This window comes from Salpingoeca rosetta (genome assembly GCF_000188695.1).
Source record: "Salpingoeca rosetta unplaced genomic scaffold supercont1.7, whole genome shotgun sequence".
Classification (NCBI taxonomy): Eukaryota; class Choanoflagellata; order Craspedida; family Salpingoecidae; genus Salpingoeca; species Salpingoeca rosetta.
Window position 1 is genome coordinate 1,082,605 of NW_004754927.1, and position 12,500 is coordinate 1,095,104.

General features: G+C 57.5%; 3 protein-coding genes across 4 annotated transcripts in view; 1 reads left to right on the forward strand and 2 right to left on the reverse strand.

Moving 5' to 3' along the window:
* The window catches only part of PTSG_03266 (uncharacterized protein), a 6,862-nt gene extending 1,008 nt beyond the window's left edge, over window positions 1-5,854 (forward strand). Inside the window, exon 3 of the mRNA XM_004995789.1 lies at window positions 1-5,854. This exon is cut by the window's left edge and continues 20 nt beyond it. Coding sequence (XP_004995846.1) covers window positions 1-5,620 — 5,620 coding nt within the window. The 3' untranslated portion in view covers window positions 5,621-5,854.
* Window positions 5,855-5,951: 97 nt separating this feature from the next.
* PTSG_03267 (uncharacterized protein) lies at window positions 5,952-7,628 on the reverse strand. The gene has a single exon (XM_004995790.1). It carries the CDS (start codon window positions 7,575-7,577, stop codon window positions 6,999-7,001), a length of 579 nt encoding a protein of 192 aa, XP_004995847.1. The 5' UTR covers window positions 7,578-7,628; the 3' UTR covers window positions 5,952-6,998.
* A 466-nt stretch (window positions 7,629-8,094) lies between these two features.
* On the reverse strand, window positions 8,095-12,273 carry PTSG_03268 (the record flags this gene model as incomplete). Of its 2 annotated transcripts, none has more annotated exons than XM_004995791.1 (9): window positions 8,095-8,472; window positions 8,836-9,250; window positions 10,086-10,270; window positions 10,592-10,915; window positions 11,116-11,172; window positions 11,343-11,418; window positions 11,619-11,659; window positions 11,994-12,094; window positions 12,192-12,273. In XM_004995791.1, the coding sequence occupies 9 exons, from the start codon at window positions 12,271-12,273 to the stop codon at window positions 8,095-8,097; spliced, it is 1,659 nt and encodes a 552-aa protein (XP_004995848.1). The 2 variants fall into 2 exon arrangements, with proteins under 2 accessions (XP_004995848.1, XP_004995849.1); XM_004995792.1 differs by having other exon boundaries at window positions 8,836-9,435; window positions 9,677-10,270.
* Between the last annotated feature and the right edge of the window lie 227 nt (window positions 12,274-12,500).

Here is a 12,500-nt window from a genome sequence, read left to right on the forward strand (position 1 = left end):
GTGTGCTTGCTTCGAAACCGCCATCACGCGAAAGAAGAAGACGGGGCGGCTCGGGTTTGTGCTGCGTGACGTGCGCGGCTGCGCAGTTGTGCGAACGGTTGAAGAGGACTCGCCAGCATCACGCGCCGGTGTGCGAGAGGGGGATCTTGTGGTGGCTGTGAACCGCTGTCGACTGCAGTCCCCGGGTTACGATCACGCCACCGCCCTCCTGCGCAAGACAGCGGACAAGACAGTGCGCCTCATGGTGGTGTCGCAGGCGTTCACCTCCGACCTGTTGTCGGCACAGCAACAACAACAACACCACCAGCAGAAGCAGCGCAAGGATCGCCGGCAGCCACTGCAGCCAAAGAACCAGCAGCCACAACAGTCACAACAACCACAGCAGCAGCCACAACAACCACCCTTACGAAAGCAGCGACTGTCCCAGGCACAACACGTCTCGACCCCACCCTCACAGACAGCACCAGCTTGTGCACCACTCCATAACACCACCAGCACTGCCAGCAGCAAGAAGCATGTGCACACACCGTCAACCTCGTCACCATCAGCACCGACAATTTCACCGCCTGCGCCGTTTGCGGTGGAGCAAACCATCGCCTTTCGTCTTCCAGAGGAGCAGGGCGCGCTTGGCTTTGAGCTGCTTGGCGGGTCCGAAGACAACACCCCCATCACCATTGGCAGTGTCGACAAGGACAGTGTGGCGGACCAAGCCGGTCTCAGGGCCGGAGCACGCATCATCAGCGTCAACGGCGTCACGTTCAGCAACCTGCCCCACGCAGCAGCGGTGGAGGTGATGAGAAGCTCGCCGTTTCTTCGCATGGTGTTGCAGACGGACGTGCAGTCGACCGCCAAGCACCAGCACCAGCAGCGTCAACACTTGGACGACATGTGTGGTGCAGCAGAATCACCAAGTGTGTATTCCGTTGCCAGCAGCAACGGTGGCGGCGGTTATTCTTCGCAGGGAGTACTGGCAGATGTTTCAGCCTCTCCATCGTCCCTCGATGACACCATGTCACCTCCATTTCATTTCACAACATCCAGCCATCACAGCGTGCGCATCCGTCAGCATCAACAACAACAACGACGACGACGACAACAACAACAACAACAACAACAACAACAGGAACGCGGTCATGAGCAGCACCAGCAGCACCAACACCAGCACCAGCAACCATCATCATCATCATCATCATCATCATCATCAACAACAACAACATCATCATCATCATCGTCATCATCATCATCAGCGTGGCGGCTGCTACACCGCCTGCGCCCGTCTCTCTCCTCAGCCTCAATTGGACGCTCCCGCGCACGCCAGCAGTCACCGCACCTTGACGATGGGTATCGTGGTGACAGGAGCAGTGTGAGCAATGACGACGCTGCCCACGATACATCAACGGACATCCACGTACATGGTGGGCGTGGTGGGCGTGCCAAAGCACGCATGCGGCGACCCCGCGTGACTCACTTGTGGCGACGCAAGCGCGCAACCGTTTCTGCACATCCAGCCAGTTACACCCGTAGTGAGGCAGCCATGGGTAGCAATTGGAGCTATGCTAACAACAGCTACACCACCCCCAACAGTACCAACAACAACAACAACAGCAGCAGCAGCAGCAGCAGCAGCAACTATGGTGCTGGCGGAGCACGCAGTGTTGGCTCCAATGCTTACAGCGGTGGCAACAGCGGTTTGGGAGGACGTGTGGTCATCACGTCGCCGCCACGGCAGGCACAGTGGAGCAAGCGTACAGGGGCTGCGTGGCACCTTCGCTACATGACATCACCGCGGACGCATGCTGACAGACAAGACGGTGACAGTGGCGTTACTTTCCATGGCAGCACTGATGGCGAGGCCTGGGCCGACGCAGACGCCCATGACATGACAACATCTCCACCACCACGCGCTTTCCGCAGCAGGCGGCAGTCTGCGTGGCTGTCCCCATCACCGGCTCGGGCCAGTGTCGGCTACACCCACCACTTGCAACAGCAGCAACGTCGACGACGCATGATTCAGCAGCAGCAGCAGAAGCAGCATCAGCAGCAGCAGCAGCAGCAGCAGCAGCGACACGGCGACCGCCACCATACCACGCTTCACGCTTCGCTTGCGTCCTGTGGCCAACTCCACCACGATGAAGATAACGGCATTGCTGCAGTGGCTGCTCGCCAAGTTGGCCGTGCACAGTACACGCAGCGGCAAACAAACACACAGCACAACAAGTACGACACACTGAACAAATCGCGCGCGCAGATGTTGTCTTCAATGCTGACGCTGCCAGCCCCAAGCGAGTCCGCCTACAGCGAAGACAGCCTCTGCAACGATGGTGGTGTTGGTGGCGTGGACGATGATGCACGGAAACACATCAGCCGCCGATACAACCGCAGCCGCAACCACAACTACAGCCATGAACGTGCGGAACAGCTGCCACAGCAACGCAAACAGCACAATAATGGCCGAAGTGAGAGCTGCGATATGATGGATGATATTGAGGACGACATGTTTGATCCGGCGTTTGTTGTGTCGCCCAGACACCACCACCATCACCACCACGGACGTGGCCGTGGCCGCCGATCTCCAGCGTTTGTGCTGTCGCCACGCCACGCGGCAGAGACGCGCCGACGACGCAGGAGGAGAAGGAGCAGGCAGCATGACACTGAACTTGCCGGTGAGCAGCAGTCGCACCAACATGAGCGCACGGGTGTACAGCGACACCTCTGCAACTACGACGCCATGGGCGAACGAATGACCGCGCACAGACAACATTGCCATCACCAACAACGTCACCACCACCAGCAAGAAGAGAGTGGCTGGCGACGGTGGACTTACACGCGTGATGCTTCTGAGAGTGATGATGACACGGCGAGCGATACAGAAGCGGACCAGTCCATGGTTGACATGAATGGCTCGTTCTTCTCACCCGCGCAACCAAAGCCCACACGTTCTCGTCGTCCGCATGTTGATGCGAGCGCTAGCTGTCAACAAAGAGCATCAACCGCATCACCAGCAGCAACGGAAACATCAGTAACAGCACGGCCGCCACCACCGCCAATTCACCCGGCGCCACTTCCGCCCCCGCCACTGCAAGCTGCCATGGTGGAAGAGCTCAAGCGTGGCATGAGCAACGACAAGGGTGTCCACGCAGCAGCTTGTGCGAGCAAGGCCAGCGGCACACGTGCAGGCAATGAGGGGAACAATGCCGCGAGTCCCGTCACGGAGAGCCAGAGGCACACGCACAAGAACAGCAGGAGCGCTGGTGATGGCAGAGCAGCGGACGAGGAAACGAGGACTGTTCGTCCACCAAAATTCCCTCGGCACCCACTGCAGATCCCACGTGCTGGGCCAGCATCAACGGCAAGTCTGCACACCAGCGGCAGTGCAGAGGGTGGCGTTGATGTGAGCGCAGGCGCACTAGATCACCACCAACACCGCCAACAGCAACCGCACCAGCAGCACCAGCAGCAATTGCAACTACAACAGCAGTCAAAGCACCAGCAGCACCAGCAGCAATCGCACCGCCGACAGAACAAGAAGAAGAAGGCGCCTGTTGCTCCACCAACACGGGCTGCCACGAGCGCCGTCACGATTGCGGGTAGCTCCACTCGGTCGTTGGCAACAACAACGAGACGACGGACAGCGTCTACAAAAGGTGCTGGCCCCATGATTCAGCAGCACAACAAGGATGATGATGGACGAGGTGCTGGTGATGATGATGATGATGACGATATCAGAGGCGATGGGAGTGTCGAAGACGAGCTGTCATCGCTGCCGCCTCCTCCGCCAGGCATGCTGGGTGTGAACCATCGCGTGGGCTGTGCCCCGGCAAATCCACCCTCGCATGTGCTGAATGACTCCTTTGGTCCCCTTCCGCCGCCACCAACACCGCCGCCACACGCAGCGAGAGCAGCAACAACAGGCTCTTCTGCAGTCACTGCCACGACAACAGCAGCAGCAGAGCGGAATGCAAACAGCGTGCGGCTTGGGGATGATGTTGAGTTTGGGTTTTCTGTTGTGGATGTGGAACAGAGCAGCAATGCCAACGTCAACAACAACAACGCGGCTGGCTGGGACCTGCCTCTTCCACCACCACCACCGCCACCACCGCCGCCACCATCAACTTCACTGCCACGTGATGCACACCATGGCGATGGCAGCACGCGCAACGGCAGCGAGGAAACTGGAGAAGATGAGGACTTGGAGAACGTGGTGCATGCAGGCACGAGGCATGTACCGCGAGAAACGGTGACAAAGGCTGCTGTGATGCTGGGCGAGCTCAAGCTGTCTCTTCAACGGAGAGGAGGACACGCGTCAACAGCAAGCGACACTGAAGCCGCCTGCGCTGCCGATACAGCCACAAACGCCTATGCGCAAGACCAGTCGCACGCGTCAAAGCCAGCAGCAGCGACCGCAGTGGCAGCTGCAACAGGAATGCGGGAGAGAGCATGCACGGCACCAGCCGCATCGGCAACATCATCTGATTTTGATGCACCATTGCCACCGCCACCGCCACCGCCACCGCCACCACCACTGCTGCCGCTGCCAGAACAAATGAAGTGCATGGTTGCAGACAGCAAGTGCGAAGATGGGGACTTGCCGCTGCCACCGCCGCCGCTGGCGTATGTTGCTGTTGGCTGTGACGACGACACCTTGGGTGTAAGTGATACTGGTAGTGGCGATGGTGTTGCGGAGGATGCACAGCATGCAGCAGGCACGAAAGCAGCGGGAGAGAAGACGATGAAAACGAAGATCACGAAGAAGCAGAAGAAGAGGCGACAGCAAAAGGAAGAGTGCACCGGTCAGGGTGGCAGGACAGCCAATGGCGAGGATAAGGGCCAGGGCAGTCGCACCAACAAAAACGATGGCGGTGTGCAAAATGGATGCGCTGAGGAGAAAAGAAAGAAGAACAAGAAGCGACGCAAGAAGAGGAAGAACAAGGGCAAGGGCAAACATCAGGATCACCACCATCAAAGCGGCTCTGCAGAGCCAAGGAACGCAGATCACGATGACATTGATGCGGCTGACTTGCCATCACCACCTCCTCCTCCACCACCACCGCCACCGCCGCCACCACCGCCAGCCCCCGCGTGCCCAGCAACGCTTCCGGCAGCGCAGCCCAGCAGAGCGAAGGAAAGCCTGCGACAGCGCTGTGGTGGGGCTGGTGCAGTGCTTGAGAGCGCGTCGACACCGCGTGGCTCCCTGCTCTCGGAGCTATCGTCCTTTGACAGCGCACGACTGAAGAGCGTGACGCCTCGCACGGGGCCTGCTGACACACAGAGCATGCTTCTGTCTGAGATTAAGCGGTTCAACCGCCAGTCGCTGAGCAGCAGCGTGCGGACAACGAGCGGCGCGTGCCTGCAAGCAAGCACACCGACCACAGACGGCACCAGCGCAAACAGTGCATCCACAACCCGCAGTGGTGACTGCGACTTGGATGAGGAGGCTCTGGCCAACATGTCGCCCTTGCAGCGACGCCAGGCCACGCGACGGTGGACGCGGCCCATGAGTGCGTTTGAGGCAGCACTGGCCACGGCATTACAGCGTCGGTTCCAGGCGTGCAACAGCCCGAGCCCGACCAAGGGAGATGGGAAGCAGACGCTGGATGACAGCTGGGCAGATGACGCCTGAACCTGAGTGAGGTGAATGTGTGTGTGTGTGTGTTTGTGCGTGTGTGTGTGTGTGTGTTTGCTTGTTTGCTTGTTTATTACCTGTTGTTTTGTTGTTTGTCTGTTTGTCTGTTTGTTTGTTTGTTTGTTTGTGTTCATTCTGAGCTTTGTAGACAGAAAGCACTGTTGTGTATGGGCGCGCACTGTAGAGAGGGCATATTGCACTAGTTGTGTGGTGTGCGTAGCGTGGTGCGATGAGCTTGTGTTGATTGTGCTAATGTGGCACTGCGAGTTACATGCTGTGTTACATGCACTTACAAAGTCGTACAATCATGCTTGGCAAAGCAAAGCGATGGGGTCGAGCAGTTTATTCACCGTGGAAGCGCAAGTCATCAACTCCAATCAAAGATGGACAGGGAATTAGAATGTTGGAAGCAGCAACAACACTGCCCAGGAGGACGTGAAAGACAAGGTTGCAGAGCGAAGAGACAGATGATGTAGTCGGAGAAAGAGACAGATAGTGTAATGTGGCAAGGGGAAAGACAATGATTTGTCTCTTTGGCGCACCTGCCAACGAAATAACACGAGCTGTGGCAACAGGGCGCAAAGAGGAAGGTGCAAGCGAAAGAGTGACGCAAACCAAAGTGCAAGAAGGCACAACCAAGAAACAACGAGCAAAGAAGAAGAAGAAGAAGAAGAAGGCGAATTGCAGGCTAGCGAGACAGAGGACAAGGGCACGCCCGCAAGCAAGGATGCTGCCAAATAGAAAAAAAATCACGCACGCACGGGCAAGCAAATGGACATCATCTGTGCAGATACACACAGGCGCGTGCGAACGCTGGCTGCACCACAGTTGGTTACAATAGTCAGAGAGGGGGAGATAGAGGCAGAGAGACAGAGAGACAGACGGAGAGCGGCAGTGACAGAGACAGAGTGACAGAGAGGGAGAGAGGCAAAGCAACAGAAGTGAAGAGGGTAATCAAGAAAAGCAAGCAAAGAAGCAAGTGCAGCAAGAAAGGCAGGGAGAGGAGGGTGAAAGGTTGGTATTGAGGGCAAGGAAACGCGGGAGGCAGTCGCGAGGGGAGGAGGACAGTGTCAAGGGGGCAGGGAGAAGCAGAGAGTACACTGTCACCAAAGGAACAAGACCATGAGAAGCTGGCGCTCTCGCGCAACAAGTACAATGCATGTGAAGTAACAATGTAACAGCGAAAAGCACAGACAAACGCAGGAGCGGCGCTTGTGCAAGAAGAAGAGTAAGACGAAGGATGAGGATTAGGAGGAGGAGGAGGAGTGGCTTCAAGTGGCTATAAGTGATGCCTGTCATGTGGTCGTTGGATTCAGTAGCCGGGGAGCCGCCTTGGCTTGAGTCAGGTAGCTTTGCTGGCTTGAGTCAGGGCAGCTCAGCCGAAGAGGGACCAGTCGTTGATTTGCAAGGTGTCGATGGCTTGTGTGAACACGGCGAGGGCCTGCTCCGGTGCGTTGTAGTGGGCCATGCGCTGTGCATCCACGTTGGGCGCGACGGCGCTCTGTTCGCTGATGAAGACGGGGCTGTTGAACGACACGACAATGTCTGCGGAGACGTTGTGTGCGCGGAAGCACGCCACATGCACGCGCACGCTGTTGGCGCGGTCTGCGCGGTCGCGGTGCTTGCCCACTTGCTGCAGGCCCCACATGACGGTTCGCTGGACGTTGTTGTCACCCATGACGACCCTCTGCTGCGTCTCAGTCTCCACCTCGGTGGACAGTGCGCCGCCCTCGCTGGCAATGACATCAAAGTGGAAGCGGGCTGCCTCTGCATCTGGCGCGTCCGGCGGCAGCTCGAGAATCTCGATGATGAAGCTCTGGTCTGTTGAGGCGTCTGCAAACACCTCCTGGTTGTTTGGCACTTGGCGCACCATGCTGATGTCCATGAACCGTGCCGGCACAGTCATCGACATGGCCCCTCCAAACAGCGGTCGCACCACCGGCTCGTCCCCCATCGTCAGTTCGTGTCGTGTGTCGTGTTGTGTGTGTGTGTGTGTGTGTGTGTGTGTGTGTGTATGAAAAAGAAAGGGATGGAGGGAGTTGGGCAGCCAGCTTTCTTGTGGACAGTGAGGGCAAGTGATGTGCTATCGCTGATGGGGAGTGTGATGTAAATGAAGACAACGAAGAGGGTGGATTGGTTGGTGGATGTGTGAGGGTGGTTTGACGTTGAGGTGCACTCTGCAGTGGACGTGAGTGAGGTCGCTCGCACAAACAACTGGTTTGTCATCCACAACCAGTTTGGTGTGATTTTGCCAATTGCAGGGAGACTGTGCACAATTTGCAAATCATGGTTCACTGATGTGAAGCCGACGCACACATGAAATAAACACACACACATGAAATACAAACAAACACACAAACACGCAAACAAACACAACATGACACACCAGCACACACACACACACACACACACACACACATGACACACCAGCACACACACACGCACGCACACAAGCACGCACACGCAGACAATCACTGGGTGAATGTGGCGAGGGACTTGTCGATGGGCAGGCTCTTGGTTGCCACCCACTGGCAAAACTCGTCAAAGAGGACCTGCCCGCCACCGTTGGTGTCAATTGCCGCAAACTCGCGCTTCACCTCGTCCGGGCTCAGGTGCATGCCGAGCGCCTTCTGGCCCTGCGCAAACTCCCGCACGTCGATGCGGCGGTCCTGGCCCTGGTCAATCGCCGTAAACACCGTAAACGTCTTCACAAAGTACAGCAGGTTGCGCAGCAGGGCGGGGAACTCGCCCGGCTCCACCCACGCATCGCCATCGCCGTCCTTGAGGGTGGTGTGCTTGTACGCGCGCATCATGGCGGGCTTGTGGTTCAGCACAGGGTAGTTCTCAACCTATCACATCCAGGGCGGTAGGGGGGGGGAAGGCGGGGGTCGACAGCGTGAGAGACGAAGAGAGAGATAGGGGGGGGGGGAAGCAACAAAGCGGGGAGGGGCACAAGGTGAACATGCCAAATGAACCCAAAGAAATCACACACACGCACGCACACACACACACACACAACACACACACACACACACAACATGCACACAACAAGCACGTAACCACAAACACACACACACACACGAACACAACAAACGCAGACAAGTACACGCAACCACAAACACGCGCACACACGCACGCACACAACATGCACACACACAACAAGCACACATATGAACACAACAAACGCAGACAAGTGCACAGTACGTACGCACCGCCCATTTGTCAATCTCGGCGAGGGAGACGATGCCGTTGCCGTTGTAGTCGATGCGACGCCAGACCTTCTTGACAGCGGCGGGTGTGGACAGCAGTTTCTTGAACCGCTCCTCCACAGCATCAAACTTGGCCAGCATGGCGTCCGTGTTGATCTGCTTCTGCATCTTCTCGTCCTTTCTGCCTGCGCTGGTGCCGCTGCTTGTGCCCACGTTCTTGCTTGCGCGCGTGTACTCTGTCAGCACCTCGCCGTCCACGGGGATGGCCTTTCGCGCCACATATGCGCAGAACTCGTCAAACAGGACAATGCCCCCATCGTTCATGTCCATGAGGTCAAATTCTGCACGCGCCTCGGAGGTGGGGATGCTCAGGCCAATCTCGCCCAGGCCGCGCTTGAACTCGTCAAAGTCGAGGCGCCTGTCGTCGTCCCTGTCAATGTCCTCAAACACGTGGAAGAGCTTGTTGAAGTAGAAGATGTTTCGGATGAGGGCGGGAAACTCCCGGCGCTCCACCCACGCGTCGCCGTCGCCGTCCTTCAGCGTCGTCTGCTTGTACGCGCGCATCAGAGCGGGCTTTGAGTTGAGCAGCGGGTACTGTTCCACCTGTTGCGCAGGTTGGCAGGGAAGATGGAAGAAGGCAGAGGGGTGGTGGTGACGTGGTGGTGGTGGTGGTGAAGGAAGATTGGAGGATGAGGAATGGGTGGTTAGGGATGGGTTGCGGCTGCAATAAAACCTTCTGTAAAACCAGCACACCAACACAACTTCCAACCACACCAGCAGCAGCGAGAGCAGCAAGAGCTACAAGAGCAAGAAACCGCAAGAGAACCAGGACGAGTGTGCGTACCACCCATTTGTCGATCTCGGCAAGGGAGCAGATGCCGTTGCCGTTGTAGTCGCAGGAGCGCCATGCGGCCTTGAGCTGCTGCGGATCAGCCATCAGCGCCTTCATCTCCGCCTCCAGCGCATCAAACTCGCGCGTGTCAATGTCCGCCTTCCTGTCCAGCTTCTTCGGCTGCTTCGACGACGAGGACGATGCGTGTGTCTCCATTGTCTTCGAGGCCGAGGTGGCGGAAGTCACCACTTCGCCGTCCACGGGGCACGAGTTGCGTGCCACCCAAGAGCACATCTCGTCGAAGAGGACCAGGCCGCCGCCGTTCTTGTCCATGAGGGCAAACTCCTGCTCCAGCTGCTGCCGGGAGAGCGACAGGCCAAGGTGCTCCGCGCTTTTCAAAAACTCGCCCAGGTCCACGCGCCTGTCGTCGTCCCTGTCAATCACGTCAAACACGTGGAAGAGCTTGTTGAAGTAGAAGATGTTTCGGATGAGGGCGGGAAACTCCCGGCGCTCCACCCACGCGTCGCCGTCGCCGTCCTTCAGCGTCGTCTGCTTGTACGCGCGCATCAGAGCGGGCTTGTGGTCAAGGAGCGGGTACCGCTCGACCTGACATGTGCGTGGAGAGACAGATGAACAGGGAGTGGGGGAGGGGGGATGTATTGAATGAGTGACATGAGTGACATGAGTGACACGTGGGCTGAATGTTGGCGGTGATGGCGTGTGTGTGTGTGTGTGCTTGTGTGTGTGTGCTTGTGCGTGTGTGTGTGCTTGTGCGTGTGTGTGTGTGTGCTTGGGTGTGTGCTTGTGTGTGTGTGTGTGTGATAGCAGCACAGCGACAGCAGCGAGATAATGCAACAAAACGGGAAAGCAAACCCCAAAGCAAGAACAAGAGACACGCGCGAGCGCTCTGAACAGACGCTGACGCACCACGAGCTTGTCAATCTCGGCGAGGGAGACGATGCCGTTGTTGTTGAAGTCGAGGGCGCGCCACAGACTGTCCATCTGCCGCTTGTCCTTCACCAGGTTCTTGAAGTGCGTCTCAAGCTGGTTGAACTTGGACGTGGTGATCTTGCCCACCCCCTTTGTCTTCACAGGCTTCACGGGGCTCACGCCGGCCTTGTGGCCAGACACAGACTTCCACAGGTCGTAGGAGAGCGGGGTGAACTTCTCTCGCACGCCGCACGCGACATACAGGCACTGGTCCTCCAGCTGGCTTGGGCTCGAAACAGGCTTGCCCTCTGCAGTGTACAGCTGGGGACGTGGGGAGTACATATGGGCATGTGTGTGTGTTTGTGTGTGTGTTTGTGTGTGTGTTTGTGTGTGTGTGTGAGTGTGTGTGTGTGTGAGTTGGAATGGATGGCGGACAACAAAAACTAACGTTGTGGTCAGCACGAATGAGATCGAACAAAAGAGGCGTGCACATCGTGTCAGTCAGTGCGTGTGCTACGTACCTTGCTGACGCGCTTGCCGGACGGAAGGACCAGGCGCTGGTTCACGAGCTCTACAACCTGGTGGTGCAAAAGGGGTGGGCGTGAGTGGCAAGTCGGGGACTGACAGCATGGACAACCCCAACCCCCACCACAACACAACATAACAGGACAATTCGCACCACCCTCCTCCCCCCCCTTTCCCCATCCCAAGTCTTGCACCATCATTCCGAGACACGATGCAACCATACGTCGTCAATCGAGGGGCGGCCGCGCTGCGGAATCGGCACGCGCGTCGGCGCATGCGACTCACCGTTACGCGCAACCCTACACAGTGCGTGTGTGTGATTGTGTGATTGTGAGAGTATCGAAGGGAGAGAGAGAGAGAGAGAGAGAGAGAGAGAGAGAGAGAGAGAGAGAGAGAGAGAGAGCTCAAAGATAGCGCTGTTGGGATGCGCGCACAGCACGTGATCAGACAGAGGACGGCGGTGGGTGTGTCTGTGTGTCTGCATTCGTTTGTGACGTACAGAATCACTTTGCTGCCCGCGGAAACGCCTTTGGTCCGCGACTGTCAAACAAATGTGGACGCATGTCAAATGTGGGCACAATTTGTTCGCACAGACACGATTGCACACATGGTCAGAAGGCGCTGTGCAAACAAACGAGGGCCCCTGCGTGTGGACAGACAGACGGACAGGCAGAGCGAGCGAGAGGGAGGGAGAGAGAGGGAGAGAGAGAGAGAGAGGAGGAGAGAGACAGAGATAGAGAGAGGAGGAGAGAGAGAGAGAGAGAGAGGGAGAGAGACAGACAGACAGACAGACAGACAGACAGACAGAGCCAGACAGAGAGACACACAGAGACAGACAGAGGGGGGGGGGCAGGGTATGAATGGAGGTGCCCACCTTGGTTGGGGTGGCCTTGGCACCAGGGCGTGCATGGCCGGCAGGGAGCTTGTACGGCACAGCCTTGAAGGCCTGTTTTCCCGCAGCAACGTAGTACTCGCCTGATGTGTGTGTGTGTGTGTGTGCGGTGACATTGGGGCATTGCGGGCAGTCGAACATACAACATCACGACCCTAACAAAGACCGACTTGTTCACACCTGTCTTGAGTTGTGACGGCTCCTTGATGACGGTGCCATCGATGCTGGACCAAACAACATCACATACCACAGCACAAGTCATGAAAGGGGGTGGTGAGGACGGGAAAGGTCACAAGCAACACGGCAATGCAAGTAAGGCACACCATTGTGGGGAGGGAACTGCACTCACGCATAGAGGCGGCGGACAGCACCGAAAGGAGGAGACAGACGATTGGTGATCTGCAGCAAGGAACAAAAACCAGAAGAAGAGCGGTGTGAGAACAAGGAAGGGAGAAGCCAAGTGAACGCAAACACGACGCAGCAACGGCT